At 34.9% G+C, this 17,117-nt stretch overlaps 1 protein-coding gene across 1 annotated transcript; it reads left to right on the forward strand.

Annotated features, from left to right (window-relative positions):
- Positions 1 to 5,325: 5,325 nt before the first annotated feature.
- SUCNR1 (succinate receptor 1) lies at positions 5,326 to 16,862 on the forward strand. Its single transcript, XM_066365885.1, has 3 exons — positions 5,326 to 5,399; positions 11,593 to 11,658; positions 12,385 to 16,862. The coding sequence occupies exons 1-3, from the start codon at positions 5,397 to 5,399 to the stop codon at positions 13,336 to 13,338; spliced, it is 1,023 nt and encodes a 340-aa protein (XP_066221982.1). The 5' UTR covers positions 5,326 to 5,396; the 3' UTR covers positions 13,339 to 16,862.
- The last annotated feature ends 255 nt before the right edge of the window (positions 16,863 to 17,117 follow it).

A 17,117-nucleotide genomic window follows, 5' to 3' on the forward strand; every position in this document is an offset into this window, starting at 1 on the left:
TTTTATTTTCTTTCAAAGAAATCATCAAAGATGAAAACTTTGTCCTATCAAAAATTTACATGCAAAATAGAAATTATTTTCTAGGAGATTTGTACTTTCACAGTTAAGACAGCTACATAATTTGCAGAGCCTAGTACAAAATAAATCCAGGGTTTTTAGTTAAAAAGTTATTAAGAATTTCAATTAAAATTTGAGAGTAAAGTATTAAATCAAGTGCATGGTTCTTTAATGTGTGGGGCCCTGTGTGACTCAAAGATTGCACACTCTTTATGAAGGCCCTATCACACGGTCCAGAATCGTGAATCTGGCCTTGACTCTGTGCAGCTAACCTTCTATAGACTTGAATGAAGTCTCAAGATATAAAAAGAACAGAGTACTAGAGATCTTTTATTAAGTCTGTCCCAGAATCACTCTAGTTTCTCCACTGAGAGCATCCTAAGGCAATGGGACATTTGATGAATTAAGACAGGGCTAGAAAGCAAGGCTCCCAGGCCACAGGTCTGATGATGTATACTCTCAGAAAGAAGAAGTATAGACCACTTTTTATCTTGGCAGTCCAGAGTGAGATGGTAGGAGGATGTGGGGGGAAGAAAGTGGAAGCTCTGTAGAACCCCCAACAACCCACAAAGAGGGAGCAGCCCTGGTCTCTCGTCAGAATGGTGGCATTAAATTGTGAAAGATAGCTATGTCCCTTGGTGGTTTAAAAGGAGTCCACATTAATTAATGTTTCAAGTTAATAACCCTGGAACAGAATGCTTTGCTTTTGCTCTTGTAAAATTACAAACAAAAATGATGTTTTTTTAGTCTTCCTTCCTTCTGAAAGTATAAAAGAGCTGGATTTCTGAAGGGAAAATGTCATTAATTCTTGGAATTGGATTTAATTTGTGATGTACATCAAAGTTATTGTCGTTTAATTGTGTAGGCAGTCATATAAATACATTTATATTTCATTCATGTATAAATTATAAATAAATTATATATGTTTATATAGATAGATCCACTTATACAGATATAATGTTAGAAACTTAAAAAATATGATAGATTAACATAATTTTTCAGTTTCTAAGTCTTGGATTCTCATATGTTGAAGAACGGGAAATGCTTGGCTGGGGAGACTGGCTGTAATAAATAGAATTTCTCCTTTTTTTGAACATGTTAAAATTTTTATTTTACTCACAATCAACAAAAGAATAAGATAGATACTACAATCGATTAAAAAGAGGTTTGTTCGGCCCTGGCCAATTAGTTCAGTTGATTTATAGTCCCAAAACAACAAGATTGTGAGTTCAAACTCAGTTATGGCACAACATTGGCAGTAAGCAACCAAAAAATGCATGACAGAGTGAAACAACAAATGTTTCTTTCCTCCCTCTTTCTCCCTTCCTCTCTTTGTCACTAAAAATCAATAAAAACTAAGCCCTGGCAAGATAGCTCAGTTGGTTGCAGCATCATTCCAGAGTGCAGAGGTTTTGGGTTTGATTCCCAGTCACGGCACGAACAGAAAAAGCTTGATATTTCTCTCTCTTTCTCTCTCCCTCTCCCTGTTTTTTTCTTGGAAAGAGAGAGAGAGAGAGAGAGAGAGAGAGAGAATTGTTCAAATAACACACGTAGACAGGAGTATTGAAATGAACTTGCAAACTGAGGCAAAACTGGGAAGTCAATTGAAGGTATACTGGAAAGGACCATATTTGCATTGTTATCATTTTTCTACAACTTACATAGTTGTAAAATAGCTACCATAAAACAGGAGTCAGAAAAACTGAAGAGGTATACCCTAGTGTATAAAAAATTCATAGTTTTCTGTTAATACACAAAATTTTTCTATACATACAAAGTCACTAAAGCATAAAATCTTTATTTTCTGTTTTGTAACTATAAGATAAAATTGACCTTTGTTCAAATATAATAAAATACACAACAGTTATGTTATTATAATAACTCTAAATCAAAATCTTTGAAGTACAGAAGGGATGCTGTATTTCGAGATGTGGAATTTGTTCCAAAGCTTTTTCACAACCAAATTCTTTCTATCTTAACTACTGGCATCTGATTTGCTTCAGGACTTGAAGCCAAAATCTTGAGGAATATTCCTGACCAGGTCTTCTTCTTCATGAAACACATCCAATCTATTACTTCATGCTTTACTTCCAATGCTCATCTATAAATCCCACCAGTTCTCTCCATTTTTATTGTCCCCTTCCTAGACTAAGCTTGTACCATTTATAGAATTTCATTTGGGGCTTCTCCTGTCACTGCTAACTGAACATTGAACTTTTGTGGTGTTCAAACTAAATTAACTACTACTTTCACAGGTAAAGGTATCACACAAGCCTTATGCTTCACATCAAGCACATCGAGTGTTTATTTGAATATATAACTACTATCATCCTCAGAGAGACAGTTGTGTTTCCTGTCTGAAACTGTGGTGATGCGCTTCCAGCTGCCATGCAGAGCGTTGACCAGAATGTATGAATTGCCATCTGTTCAGGTTATCTCACTTAGACACCACCTCTCACCTTAATCCCTTGCCACCTAGTATATATTTTTTATATCTCTTAATTTTAATCACAGAAAATAAAATGGGAAACACCTGAAGCTCTAGTATCCGTTTTGCTAGTATACTGACAGAACATTTAGATTTGCTTCCAAAATGTGCTTTATAGTTCTGTCAAAATTGTTGATAATAGCTATTTTATTATTATATCTTCAATATAAAATTCATCAAAAACTCTCTATTTTATTTTTTATTTAATTAATTGTGTTTACATAGATTCTAGGGTTAACCCAAATGTATTCCCCATCCCCCTATTCCTCTCAACATTTCCCTTGTCCCCCTCCCTAGAGCACCCTCCCCTCTTACCTTCAGGTTTATCCCATCCTATCATCCCCTTTCCCTCTGTCCTCTTTTCCTCTGGTCCCTTTGATCCCTCCTCTGTTTCAATTCCATTCCTCAGTTCTCATTATTCCTTGGATTCCTCAAATGAGTGAGGTCATATGATATTTTTCTTTCTCTGCCTGGCTTATTTCACTCAACAGAATAGTTTCCAGATCCCTCCATATTGTTGGAAAAGGTAATATTTCCTTCTTTTTCATAGCCCCATAGTATTCCACTGTATATATGTATCACAGCTTTTTAGTCCACTCGTCTACTAATGGACACTTGAGCTGTTTCCAGATCTTCACTATTGTGAACAATGCTGCCATAAACATGGGGGTGCATTTCTTTTTTTCAGTCGGTGATATGGTGTCCTTGGGATATATTCCTATAAGTGGGAAACAGCTTGGTATTGGCATAAGAACAGGCATATAGATCAATGGAATAGAACAGAGAACCTAGAAATAAACCCACATCTTTATGGACAATTGATATTTGACAAAGGAGATAAGAGCATACAGTGAATTAAAGACAGTCTCTTTAACAAATGGTGTTGGGAAAACTGGACACCTACCTGCAAAAAAATGAAACTAGACCACCAACTTACACCATGCACAAAAATAAACTCAAAATGGATAAAAGACTTAAATGTAAGGTGTGAAACCATAAGCATCTTAGAAGAAAACATAGGCAGTAAGCTCTTTGACATCTCTCGCAGCGATATATTTGCTGATTTATCTCCAGAGGCAAGTGAAATAAAAGACAGGATAGACAAATGGGACTATATCAAACTAAAAAGCTTTTGCACAGCCAAAGACAATAAGAACAGAATAAAAAGACAAACTACACAATGGGAGTACATATTTGTTAGTACGTCTGATAAGGGGTTAATAACCAAAATTTATAAAGAATTTGTAAATCTCAACACCAGAAAGCCAACCATCCAATCAAAAAATGGGCAAAAGAAATGAATAGACACATCTCCAAAGAGGACATACAGATGGCCAATAGGCATATGAAAAAATGCTCAACATCACTAATCATTAGAGAAATGCAAATTAAAACCACAATGAGATTATCACCTCACAGCACTCAGAATGGCGCTCATCAACAAAACAACACAGAATAAGTGCTGGCGAGGATGTGGAGAAAAGGAAACCCTCCTGCACTGCTGGTGGGAATGCAGACTGGTACAGCCACTGTGGAAAACAGTATGGAGATTCCTCAAAAAATTAAAAATCAAACTGCCTTTTGATCCAGCTATACCACTTTTAGGAATATACCCCAAGAACACCATAGCACTGTTTGAGAAGAAAAAAATGCACCCCCATGATTATGGCAGCATTGTTCACAATATTGAAGATCTGGAAACAGCCCAAGTGTCCGTCAGTGGACGAGTGGACTAAAAAGCTTTGGCACATATATATGGAATACTACTCAGCCATAAGAAATGATGACATCGGATCATTTACAACAACATGGATGGACTTTGATAACATTATACTGAGTAAAATAAGTAAATCAGAAAAAACTAAGAACTATATGATTTCATACATAGGTGGGACATAAAAAGGAGACTCAGAGACATGGACAGGAGTGTGGGGGTTATGGGTTGGGGGGGGGAGTAGAGGAAGGGGGTTGGCGAAAGGGAGGAGCACAAAGAAAAACAGTTAGAAGGTGACGGAAGACAATTGGACTTTGGGTGATGGGAATGCAGTATAATCAAATGTCAAAATAACCTAGAGATGTTTTCTCTGAACATATGTACCCTAATTTATTAATGTCACCTCATTAAAATAAAAAAAAATTGAACACAAGAAATGAACAGACATTTCTCCAAAGAGGACATACAGATGGCCAATAGACATATGAAAAAATGTTCAACATCACTAATTATTAGAGAAATGCAAATTAAAACCACAATGAGATACCACCCCACACCAGTCAGAATGGCGCTCATTAACAAAACAACACAGGATCGGTGCTGGTGAGGATGTGGAGAAGAGGGAACCCTCCTGCACTGCTGGTGGGAATGCAGACTGGTGCAGCCACTGTGGAAAACAGTATGGAGATTCCTCAAAAAATTAAAAATCAAACTGCCCTTTGACCCAGCTATCCCACTTATAGGGAAAAACTTTCTATTTTAAAAATGACAAAAGGCAGAAGCAATTGTATACCCAACATAAACAGTACTAATCTTTAAATATGCAAATAAATATAAAAATAGTACACGCTCTTCTGTTGTTTTGATAGTGAATAAAACATTTCAACATCAGTATTTTCAAAATCTATTTGTGAACTGAACAATTTGTTTTGTGTCTGGACTTCTCAGGAAGTTTCCTTACTTGAACTTGATGTGGGGTTTGACTGAATAAATTATTCTTGACTTTTGAATTATTAATCTTGTCTGCATGTTAGGCAAATCAGACTGCTCTATGTCCAGAGACACAGCACTGGGTCAGAAGCTGTATCAAGGTGCTGGCAAAGGCTTTCTGTCAAGGGATCAGGACCTTCCGACAGAATGGTGAGTTATAACGTAATTCGTGTTGCCTAGGTTTATAAAGTAATAACAAACCTCCCATTCATTATAGGTTTCTTTAAAAAGTAGTTTGTGTGCAATTAAAGTATAAAGTAATGTTTAAATAAACAGTCTGAACTGATGTTCATATGTACATGTAAGACAGCAAAAGAAACAAAAAGAAGTTGTAATTTTTTTATATTTATTTTTTAACAAATTTAATTGCCTTGTTTTAATTGCCAAATATTAAATTTGTTTTATTTATAGAGATTTGTTATATTTACTTATGTGTTGGTAACTTATACTTCAATATAAAAAGTAATCAGATTTACTTAAATATAAATTCTTGAAAATATTTAAAATTTACAAATAATATGAAACAACTATAATATATAATATTTTTGTTTAGAAAATGTAAAAATTATATTTAGCAGTTATGATTATAAAAATTGCATTAAGGATATAATTTACTAAGGAAAAATGGAAATTGTAGAAACCATTACTATTATACATTCTAAAACTTTTTATAATTGATGAGGTATTTTTAAGAAATTCATAGAATTTGATACCATAATTTAACATTTTAATACTTTGATTTCTGGTGTAATTTCTGTAATATATAAAACATCAAGTTATCAATATTAAAGAAATATATTTCTAGTGTGAATATACTCTTTATGCAAATGGTTTATTAATGCAATAAGCAGTTTGGTAAAAAATATACTCATTATTATGTAAATTTGTCTTAAAGAAATTAAAATTATTATTTCATAAATGTTCTTTATTGTGATGATTATAAGAAAAAACAACTTAAAAACTAGTAACTCATCAAATATGTTTTTTAATTTAAACTTCAAAAATATGAATTTTAAAAAAGTTAAATATGAAAGTGAAAGAACCATTTTCAAGTTAACTGGGAACTACTGATCAGCTTGTATGAGTAAAATAAATATTGCTTGTAGTATAATAATTCCAACAGGTCTAGGTATATTTTTGAATATATATTTAACTGTTTCACTTCAATTGCCAATATCTAATATCTAAAAACTTATTAAAAATAATTTATCTAACTCATATATAATCTATTTATTATAATTTCTATTCTTAAAAATTAAAAATCCAGCCACTAGAAAGTGGAAATGAGAATATTAATTTTTCATAAGGAAATTTCCCTTCAATTGGGAATTTTCCTTAAATGATCAGCTTATTTCATCAATTTGGAGAACTGTAATGGCCACACTAAAAACACACAACTACACACATCATCCAACTTGTAATTGATTACTGTGGCTCCTGGTGAGGTTAATTGGTTTGCAAATATGGACAGCCTTACATTCATAAAATCAGAATTTATAAATATTATGGATTTAGAAATAATATATTTTTCAATGAATAAGTCCATCAAAAATAGATTAAAAAACCTATTTTTTAAAAAAATGAACTCCAGTAAATATTAAACTGTAGGAAGTTATGCAAATATTAGGAGTGGTTGGTTTATAATTTTTTTTTTGTATTTTTTTTCTGAAGTTGGAAACGGGGAGGCAGTCAGACAGACTCCCGCATGCGCCCAAACGGGATCCACCCGGCATGCCCACCAGGGGGCGATGCTCTGCCCATCTGGGGCTTTGCTCTGTTGCAACCAGAGCCATTCTAGTGCCTGAGGCAGAGGCCACAGAGCCATCCTCAGTGCCTGGGCCAACTTTGCTCCAATGGAGCCTTGGCTGCAGGAAGGAAAGAGAAAGAGAGGAAGGAGAGGGGGAGGGCTGGAGAAGCAGATGGGCGCTTCTCCTGTGTGCCCTGGCCAGGAATCAAACCCGGGACTCCTGCACGCCAGGCCGACGCTCTACCAGAGCCAACCAGCCAGGGCTGCTGGTTTACAATTTTGATTTCCTCTTTTTGCCTATCTGCATTTTCTGAATGAATGTTATATAATAAAATGTTTTTAAAAAAAATAAGAATGAGTAACTACTCTGAAAAACAGGACAAAGGTGACTAGTTATTCATTTTTCTTATTTCAGTCCTCTTATTTTCTGTCCCTTTCTCCCTCATCTCCAATCCCCGTAGACAACTTGAAAGCAGAATTCTCCATGGCTTCCATATGGCCCCTAAATACCTGGGTGCTAGCAATTGTTCATCTGCCTTCCACTTATAGAAGAAAAAAACCCTCATAACTGTGTTTTCTTTTGTGGCAGTCAAACCTCTTCAGGGAATTGAAAGAAGCTAGAAATAGAGTTAGAAATAATAGTGAAAAATTACCATTGGTCTAAAAATTAAAACTTTTATTTTTAAAGCCTTTTTTAAAGAAGTGAAACTTTTTATTATATTTCTAAAATTTTTTAATTTTTAATATTATCAAATACATGCTGATATGGGGAAAGCAAAAAGTTTAGATAAATTGAAAGGAGAAAAAACATATTATAAAAATTATCTGTAATCTTATCACTTACAGATGAAACTATTAATCCTTTGGTACATATCCTAGACTCTCAAATGTTTAATCATTTCAGGTGTGAATGAATAAGTCTTTAATTACCTTTAATATTTAAAAGTGATCCTAAAATATATATATTAAATTTTTATTTCTACAAACGTGTGTCTAAATCACACCCACTACTGTTACAATTGTTATTTTTAAATGTTAGTCATATGAATTGCAGTATTAGCTTTTTTTTTTTTTTTTTTTTTTTTTGTATTTTTCTGAAATTGGAAACAGGGAGGCAGTCAGACAGACTCCTGCATGCGCCTGACCAGGATCCACCCGGCACGCCCACCAGGGGGCAATGCTCTGCCCATCTGGGGCATCACTCTGTTGTAACCAGAGCCATTCTAGCGCCTGAGGCAGAGGCCACAGAGCCATCCTCAGTGCCCGGGCCAACTTTGCTCCAATGGAGCCTTGGCTGCAGGAGGGGAAGAGAGAGACAGAGAGGAAGGAGAGGTGGAGGGATAGAGAAGCAGATGGGCGCTTCTCCTGTGTGCCCTGGCCAGGAATTGAACCAGACTCCTGCACGCCAGGCCGACGCTCTACCATTGAGCCAACCGGCCAGGGCCAGTATTAGCTTTTATAGTGAAATAAAGTAATGGGTTTCATTTCACGGACAAACTATTTAACTGATCATGGAGAAAATATTTATAAAAACTTTTTCTAAACAGTCAAGTGTTTATATTTATCTCTCCATTCAGCAAGCATTTACAGACCAGCCACTATCTGGTAGTCACTCTGGGTAGAGAAGATAACTATGAGTATGATAAAATTGAGAGCAATGTTAAGACAAAACTCAGTATAAATTTTAGGGTGGTAGGTCAGAAAACCTATCTTGGGAAACTACAGCTAAGCTGTGATCTGAAAGTAGTGTAGATATAAGATAGAATACGTGATGGGGCAAGAACCACAGGGAAAAAGGCCTGTGAGAGAGATTCAACAAACTGAATACAGTATGCGGAAAGTTCTCTGGCATTCAAAGAACAGGAAGGAAGATGAGCAAGGAGAAGAATAATGCTAGGTGAGGCTGAAATGTAGTATATGGATCAGGCATGTCATGAATGCCCCAAAAAGATTTTAGAGTTTCCTTGGCTGGGTAGCTCAATTGGTTTGATCCCTAGTCACAACACATAAAAGAATTAACTGATGAATGTGCAAAATAAATGGAACAACAAATCGATGTTTTTCTCTCTCTCTCTAAAATAAATTGAAAATAATAACAAATTTTTAAAAAGTTATAATGTCAATGAAATATTTTGGAGTTTATTCCTTAGATAGTAGAAAGTCATTTTGGTTGAAGAGAGTAATATAATTAGAATTTCAGTGCTAGTTTTTCAAGATTGTTTAGCTGTAGTGTTGAAGGCAGATAGAAAGGGAGGCAAAGATGTGAGAAGACCCTAGGAGTATATGGGATAGTCCAAGATGGAGATAATGGTGTCCTGAACTATGTTTTTATATTTCTGAAGTCAAATGACCTGGTTAAATGGTAAGGCCATCAACAGAGTTAGGTGTAGGTATAGCAGATTCAGGAAGGAAATTGAAGCATTTAGTACAGATGTGTCTGTGAGAGATCTATCAATGGCAGCTAAGATATACATTTGAGAGTTGTTGATATATGGATGATCATTAGAGTTAGAAGGTCGATGAGACCATTTTTGCAAAATCTAGATAGAGTTCAACACTGGGTATTGAGGAACTCAACATTTAATGCTTAGGCCACAAAAAACCCTGCAAAGAGCAAGCAAACAAAAAGAAGGAAAATAATAGACTGCCATATCACAGATGAGACCGGGCGCATTCAGGGTGGTATGGCCGTAGACAACTGCCATATCACAGATGGTGAAGGAAGAAAGTGTTTCCAGAAGTCATAATATAAAAAAAAACTGTTGAGAAGTCAAGAAAGATGACTAGTGAAAAATGACCATTGGATTGAACAAAGTGGAGGCTACTCTGGTTGAGTGGTGGGTCAGAAGCAACATTGGAGTAAAGGGAAATGGGGCGGCAAGGTGTCAAAACAATTAGTAAAGATGGCTTTTTTTGTAAATCAAGGTGTGACAAAGAGAGAAACATTTGAAACCAGAGATAGTTCTTATGTGGGCTTCTCTCTGTAAGACAAGATGAGAATGCCTATATGCTGATAGGAAAAGATATAACTGAGCTGGAGGAAAAACTGAGAGACAGAAAAGAGAAAGGATGGATAACATAGCAATCTTAAGAATCAGGAAATGAGTTGGATCTGGAATAAGCTCAGAAGAATAGACATTCTTCTGAAAGAGAAGAGGACAGGTACAGAGAATGAACACCCTATGAATGGGCTCTACCTCAGAAAACCCAGTGACAAAAGGATCTGTTAATAATGAGTGGGGCAAAGAATGTGGTGGAAGTTTGAAAAATTAGAAAATATATGAGATTGAAAAATATAATAAATTGCTGTATTTGCAAGAGAAGTAGAATCAGATAACTTTGAAGGAGGGAAGCCAATCTGCTTGGATCTCCAGCAGTGTTCCTATGCCCATTGCCTGAGGATGTTAGGGTCCCATTTTGTCAAGTGAGACTTAGTGGCAGGTTGCCATAGAAAGACTTGAGGTTCAGAGAAATTTATGAGATCTCAAAGAGTGATTAAAAATAACTTATCAAAACATCGAATTTGTCATATCTACAATTCCATGAATCATTTTCATCAACAAAACACTCTCAAAACACCAGAAATCTTTTACTGAGTAGACCACTTGAATTTGACAAAAGTAGATATGTGTTTTCCAGATGCCTTCATGATAGCAAATTCTGCTCAATGTTTGCATGTTTCCCAGAAAAAGCAGTTCAGAGTCATTTGGTCTTGTTTTGCCCTATTTACCAAAATACTATATTAAAAGAAGCATTTGTTTGCAACAACTAACACTCAGAGTTGTATTTGACAATGAGATTTTTGGAAATTTTTATTTTCAATCTTACTTTTTTCCTCACTAGAAATATGCAGGCATCAATATTTAATGACAATAATTTCAGTATCTTTTAAAAAATTCAGGTACTTTAAAATGCAAATAATCTCTCCTCATTACAAGAGAAAACAGGGCCTGACCTTGGTGGCGCAGTAGATAAAGTCTCAACCTGGAGCACCGAGGTTGCTGGTCTGAAACCCTGGGCTTGCTTGGGCAAGGCATATACAAGAAGCAACTATGAGTTGATGCTTCCTGTTCACCACCACCCCCAGCCATCTCTCTCCTTTCTCTAAAAATCAATAAATAAAATCTTAAAAACAAAACAAAACAAGAGAAAACATGGCAGGTAAGCAAGACATCTGAGGTTTGAATGAATCGGACAGCTTATTTTCATGACCCCTATTCAGAAGAGGCTACAATGAAGGTCTTGTACTAGACATATGGCTTGAGGAAGATACTTAATTTTCTACATGTCAGTGACTTCATGTGTGAAATGAAAATAATATCAGTCCCACCTCATTACATCACTGTGAGTATTAAATAAGATAGTCCTTGGAAAGTGGTGCGCATGGTGCCTGAAGCACTATACTCAGTAAATAGTGGCTGCTGTTATTATTATTACTAAGATTTTCAGCTTTATATTTTTTAAAAAGCCATGCCGTAAAACTGGAGTTGTATTTTACAAATAATGAAATAAACATACTACTTTAACAATATAGAAACAAATTACAAGCTATTAAAATATTAAGACTGGAGTTACAACAATTGTTTCCTTTTCTAGATTATGGTTCAATCCAGTTTAACTCAGCAGAATTTGTCCAACAGCTCCAGTATGCTGGAGAGCGTGGTAGGTCCTGGGGACTTTCATCTTTTCCTTCACTGCACTTTCCACTGGCTTCTGCTGTTTTTCAAATCCTCTATGTGTATTTCCTCCTCAGGGGCTTTGCATATGCCTTTCCTTGTGTCTAGGATACCCTATCATTATACAGGGTGGGGCAAAAGTAGGATTACAGTTGTGACTACATGAAACAACTTATTCTTGTATTATTATTTATTATTATTTTTCATACAAACTACTGTCAACCTACTTTTGCTCCACCCTGTATGGCATGTCCATTGTTTTTCTCATTTCCTGATTCTTCTCAAGAGATTATAAATTGTTTGAGATTAGAAACTTGAATGGCCTGACCTGTGGTGGTGCAGTGGATAAAGCATTAACCTGGAATGCTGAAGTTACAGGTTCAAAACCCAGGGCTTGCCTTGTCAAGGCACGTATGAGAGATGTTTTCTACCCCACCCCCCTTTTCTCTCTCTTTCTTCTCTCTAAAATAAATCAATAGAGAGAGAAACTTTAATGCATTGTTGTTATTCCCATTTCTTAGCACATAGTTCAAAGCTAACAATAAAGATTTTGAAATATTAATGACATCTATGTATGTATACATATGTACTCCTTAGTAATGTAACCCACTCTCCATATAATTCAACTTTTCAGTGTTATTTTAAAATTATTACAGTTATGTCTCAGTCACAGCCTAGTGTATCACCGTTGTATTTTCTCCCTCTTCCTTAGGCATGGAATGCATCTTGCAAAAACTGGCTGGCAGCAGAGGCTGCCCTGGAAACATACTACCTTTCTATTTTTTATGCGAGTGAGTTCATTGCAGGAGTCCTTGGGAACAGCACTGTTGTTTTCGGCTACCTCTTCTGTCTGAAGAACTGGAATAGCAGTAACGTCTATCTCTTTAACCTGTCTATCTCCGACTTGGCTTTTTTGTGCACGCTTCCTATGCTGATGAAGAATTATGCCCACGGAGAAAGGCCGTATGGAGACGTGCTCTGCATCAGCAACCGATATGTGCTACATGCCAACCTCTATACCAGCATTCTTTTCCTCACTTTCATTAGCATCGATCGCTACTTGCTTATGAAGTACCCTTTCCGAGAACATCTTTTCCAAAAAAAAGAGTTTGCTGTTTTAATCTCTTTAGCCATTTGGGTTTTAGTGACCTTAGAGCTTTTTCCCATGATTCTTTTTATATATCCTGACAATGGCACCCAATGTAATGATTACGCAAGTTCTGGGGACCCCAGATACAACTTGATTTATAGCATGTGCCTAACCTTCTTGGGATTCTTCCTGCCTCTTTTTGTGATGTGTTTCTTTTCTTTCAAGATTGCTGTCTTCCTAAAAGAGAGGATCAGGCAGCAGGCTACAGCTTTGCCTCTTGAAAAGCCTCTCAACTTAGTCATACTGGCGGTTGTGATTTTCTCCGTGCTCTTCACCCCCTACCACATCATGCGGAACGTGAGGATCGCTTCCCGCATGGAGAGCTGGGATGAGCATCAGTGCCCTCGGGTCATCATTCACTCCTTGTACATTGTGACTCGGCCTTTTGCCTTTCTGAACAGTGTCATCAACCCTGTCTTCTATTTCCTTGTGGGAGATCACTTCAGGGAGATGTTGATGAGTAAAGTGAGGCACCACTTCAAATCCCTTACCTGCTTCACTCGGAACATGAGCTAATGAACTAACATTTTCATTCAGAAGAAAAAAATGTGAGATACCTGTGGGACCTAACTTTTTAAAAATTTATTGCATAGGTTTCAGGTGCACCATTTTATAATACATAATCAGTACACTCTACCACGCATTCACTACCCAAAGTCAGGTCTCCTTCCATTACCATTTACTCCTATTTAGCCTCTACCACCTCCCCCAACCCTGTTTTATGCAAGCAGTTGTAGGCCAGTTAGAGTTCGATTTACTCATAAACGTAAATCAAAGAGGGTCACAGATCTGCCCCTGGTTTAAAGCTGTGATGGTATAGTCAGAGTATGTAAAATCAAGAGGATGAGAAGAATTTATTTGTTCACCTCTAAAATGAAAGAAGTTGGACTAGCATAAATGTTTGGGCATGTAAATAAAAATCCCTATATGTTGTAATACTTCAATCAATGTAAGAAGAATAAAAGATGGATAAAGCAGCAAGTGATCTGCATTTAATCACTCACTGGTCAAATTGTAAAAAGAAATTGTTTTGGCAACTTTCTCTATATCATTCTTACTCATATTATCCTATAACTTTATGTAAGAATTGAATAGTGGATTATATCTATATTGTTAAATATTGTTAGAATTTGTGCTCTTAAGCAAATTTAAAGTAAACTAATAATAATGAGCAGGAAAACAATATAACAAGTTTAAGAATGCCTATACATTCCTTTATATTGATCATGAATTGAGTCAACTTTTAATTTATCAGTCCCTTTGTTGTTGTTGTTGTTGTTTTATGGTCTATAGAGAAAATAAGCATATTAAATTGAAATATTTCAACAAAGGGAGAGAAATGCTTGACTGTTAGGGAATTTAGATGTAAATGATTTTATCAAAATTCTAAAGAGAGATACAATTGCAAAAACCTGAGTTATAGAACACAAAGTGCCTATCAAGAAACTCAAAGCAAGACAAAAATACATAAAAGTGAGTAGACTGTGTGTTGATTGTGCCATCTGACATTTAATTATCACACTTTGTCCCTGCATAGAACTCTATTAAAGTTTATTAGCTTTGCTGCTTTTGATTAATTAGTAAACTTTAAAGTATACTAATGCCATAAAACTAGAAAATAAGAGGACCTGAAATGTTAATACCAAAATTTATTGGGTTAATTTTCTCTTTTAGAGGGAAAAATCATAGTTTCGCCCCCCACCCCAAATTATTTTGTAAGCACTGTTATACTTTACAAGGATAACTTTACCTTAGAATGATTCACATCTGGAGTGAGCCTTGTTTTCATGGGACATTGCCTAAGATTATTGGAGGAAATGTTCTAAACAAAACACACTTCATGAAATTGCAGAATAGGAGGAGTATTTATGTGCATATCAGTATAGGTTATCTCAGGAAGTTAGACACCATTTCATGTTACAAAACAAATTTAGGGAATAAATGGTGCTGCATTTACTTTATAAAATGAAACCAAGTACCACATAATAATTTACTTATTATAGTCAATAAAATATATCTCTGGCCATGAGTCTATGTTCCTTTCCTTGAAGTCAGTAGTGACAAGGCACTAGTAACATGAAGGATGAAATAAACATTATGAGGGCAGAGACAACAAATGTCATTGTCTTTCCTGTTCTAAGTTATCCTGGTAGTATTTTATTCTGATATTTCAAAAACCCAAAATATTCCCAGTTAATTTTTACACAGCAAACAACTGAAATATTATAAAACACATTACTCACAATTTATTTTCTAACCTAATATTAGACTTTATGTTTTTTATGACTTGCCTTTGTTGTTAATGCTTACAAATTTTCAATGTAATTTTATAATTTCCTGATAATAAACTGAAAACAGAACCTTTTTCATTTTCTTATCAGAAAAGGCTATAAAAAGGGTTGTAGGAAAAAAGTATCTGCTTATTTTTGTAAACTTACAATATATAATTTAATTATAATTTATATTTTATGCATGAATTTTAATTTGTAAAGACAAAATTAAATGTGCTCCACACCTACCCCAAGAAGTGGAAGAACTGGACTCTTTCTAATAGTACAGTGAAATATTTTGTAAAACCATAAACTCTTACATATATCTTATAATCAAAATGTTAAGTAATTTAATAGCAAGGTTTTTTGGGGTTTTTTGCTCATATCTGACATGTAGTAACTTAATCCTTAACAGACTAAACAAACCTGCACTAAAATTATAATATCTACTTAATTTGCCTTTTGTACTTGGTGATTGCAAGAATCACAAACAATAAATAATGAGAATTCTTTTTAGGTTTGTGGTTATCAAAGGAAATAATGTTGGTCTTTGTAACTTGTCTTTTAATTGGCTCCCTAGTGTCTTCAAAATCATATATAAACTATTGATCCAGTATTTTGCCATCGGACCCTCCTATTCTTCATACATTCTCTCCCGCCATTGTTGTCACAAACTATCCTCTAGCCAAAACTGCTACTTTATTTCTTTATATTCAGAACTTGTTTCATAATGTACACTTAGATTCTCATTTCTGTTTCATCATGCCCAGAAATTAAAAAAAAAATTAAGTGTATTCTAAGGTCTATCACATTTGTCTCTCCTTTTTAAACCATTCTTTTATATCTTCTCCTCCAAAAATTTGGAATAAATCTATCTACCTCAGGGGCTTCAGACTACTTTCAAGCACTGCTTTTATAAGACATATTATTTTTACCTTATATTATTGTTCTTTAAATTCAAGTCAACTTTAAGGTCTATGAGGTTTTAAATGGTTGTTTATTATAAATGAATGTTTTAGAGAACAAATTTAAAATCATTGTGCCTTTTGAGTGTGCATGATCAAACTATATTCTGTCATAATGTCTTTTATAACTAGTGCCATTTTATATAAAGAATAAAGTGTATATGCACAAATTTATGTACCACCTGCCATTGACCTGTCTTTTATATTTTCTTCTATACTTTGGAGCAGTTAATGGGTGTTTATGTTCTGTGTCTGCTTGTTTCAAATCTAAGTCGTTTTTAAGTTGGTCTTTATTGATTGCCTTTTTTCTTAAATATGGGTCATAATTTTTTGTTTATTCATGTCTAATAAATTTGGATTGCATTCTGGACATTATGAATAATATGTTGTGGAGATTCTGTATTTTGTTATGTTCTATTAAAGAGTACGAATATTTTGTTTCATGGCTGAACTCAAACTCCAAATTCTGAAATCTCCATTAATTATTTTAAGTTTAATTGTGCTCTTAGAATCTAACCAGAATATCAGAATATCTATAGCTCAAAGTCAGCTAAAGACTTGAGCAGAGTTTATACACAAGATAAGGAGTTCCCCTCTGTAATTCCTTTTTCTCCAGCTGCTGAGTTGACTCTGAAATTGTCCTTTGCTTTTTCAAACTATTTAGACTGAAAGTTTCTTTCTGGATTTTAGCAACTCTGCTAAGATAGTAACTTTGAAGCCAACATAATTAATTCTCACTGCTTTCTGCCACTGATCCTCTGTCAAGTGTCATCAGCATGTCACATATTCTGTCAGCCACTCAAGAATAAAAGCTATTGACTAACTATTGAATATGTTAAGATATAAATTATTTACAAATGTACAGTTATATAAAAATAAATATTTTTTTCTTAAACATGTCTATCACCATGTGAAAGAGATTCTTCTAAATGTCTTGATAAAAATGAAGAAAAGGTCTTATGTTTCCCAGTGGTCATAATGCTGATTAGATTTATAGGTACAAATTAGTAGGAAAACCCCAAGTTGCTCTTGAGTTAAGCTCACTTTCCAATCCAGGTTT

This window comes from Saccopteryx leptura, chromosome 2, assembly GCF_036850995.1.
Source record: "Saccopteryx leptura isolate mSacLep1 chromosome 2, mSacLep1_pri_phased_curated, whole genome shotgun sequence".
NCBI lineage: Eukaryota > Metazoa > Chordata > Mammalia > Chiroptera > Emballonuridae > Saccopteryx > Saccopteryx leptura.

What these genes read in the sequence shown, in the direction of transcription:
- SUCNR1 (XM_066365885.1), top strand. An exon ending in CCAGTATGCTGGAGAGCGTG is followed by an intron (nt 11,659 to 12,384) that starts GTAGGTCCTGGG and finishes CCTCTTCCTTAG; the next exon opens with GCATGGAATGCATCTTGCAA.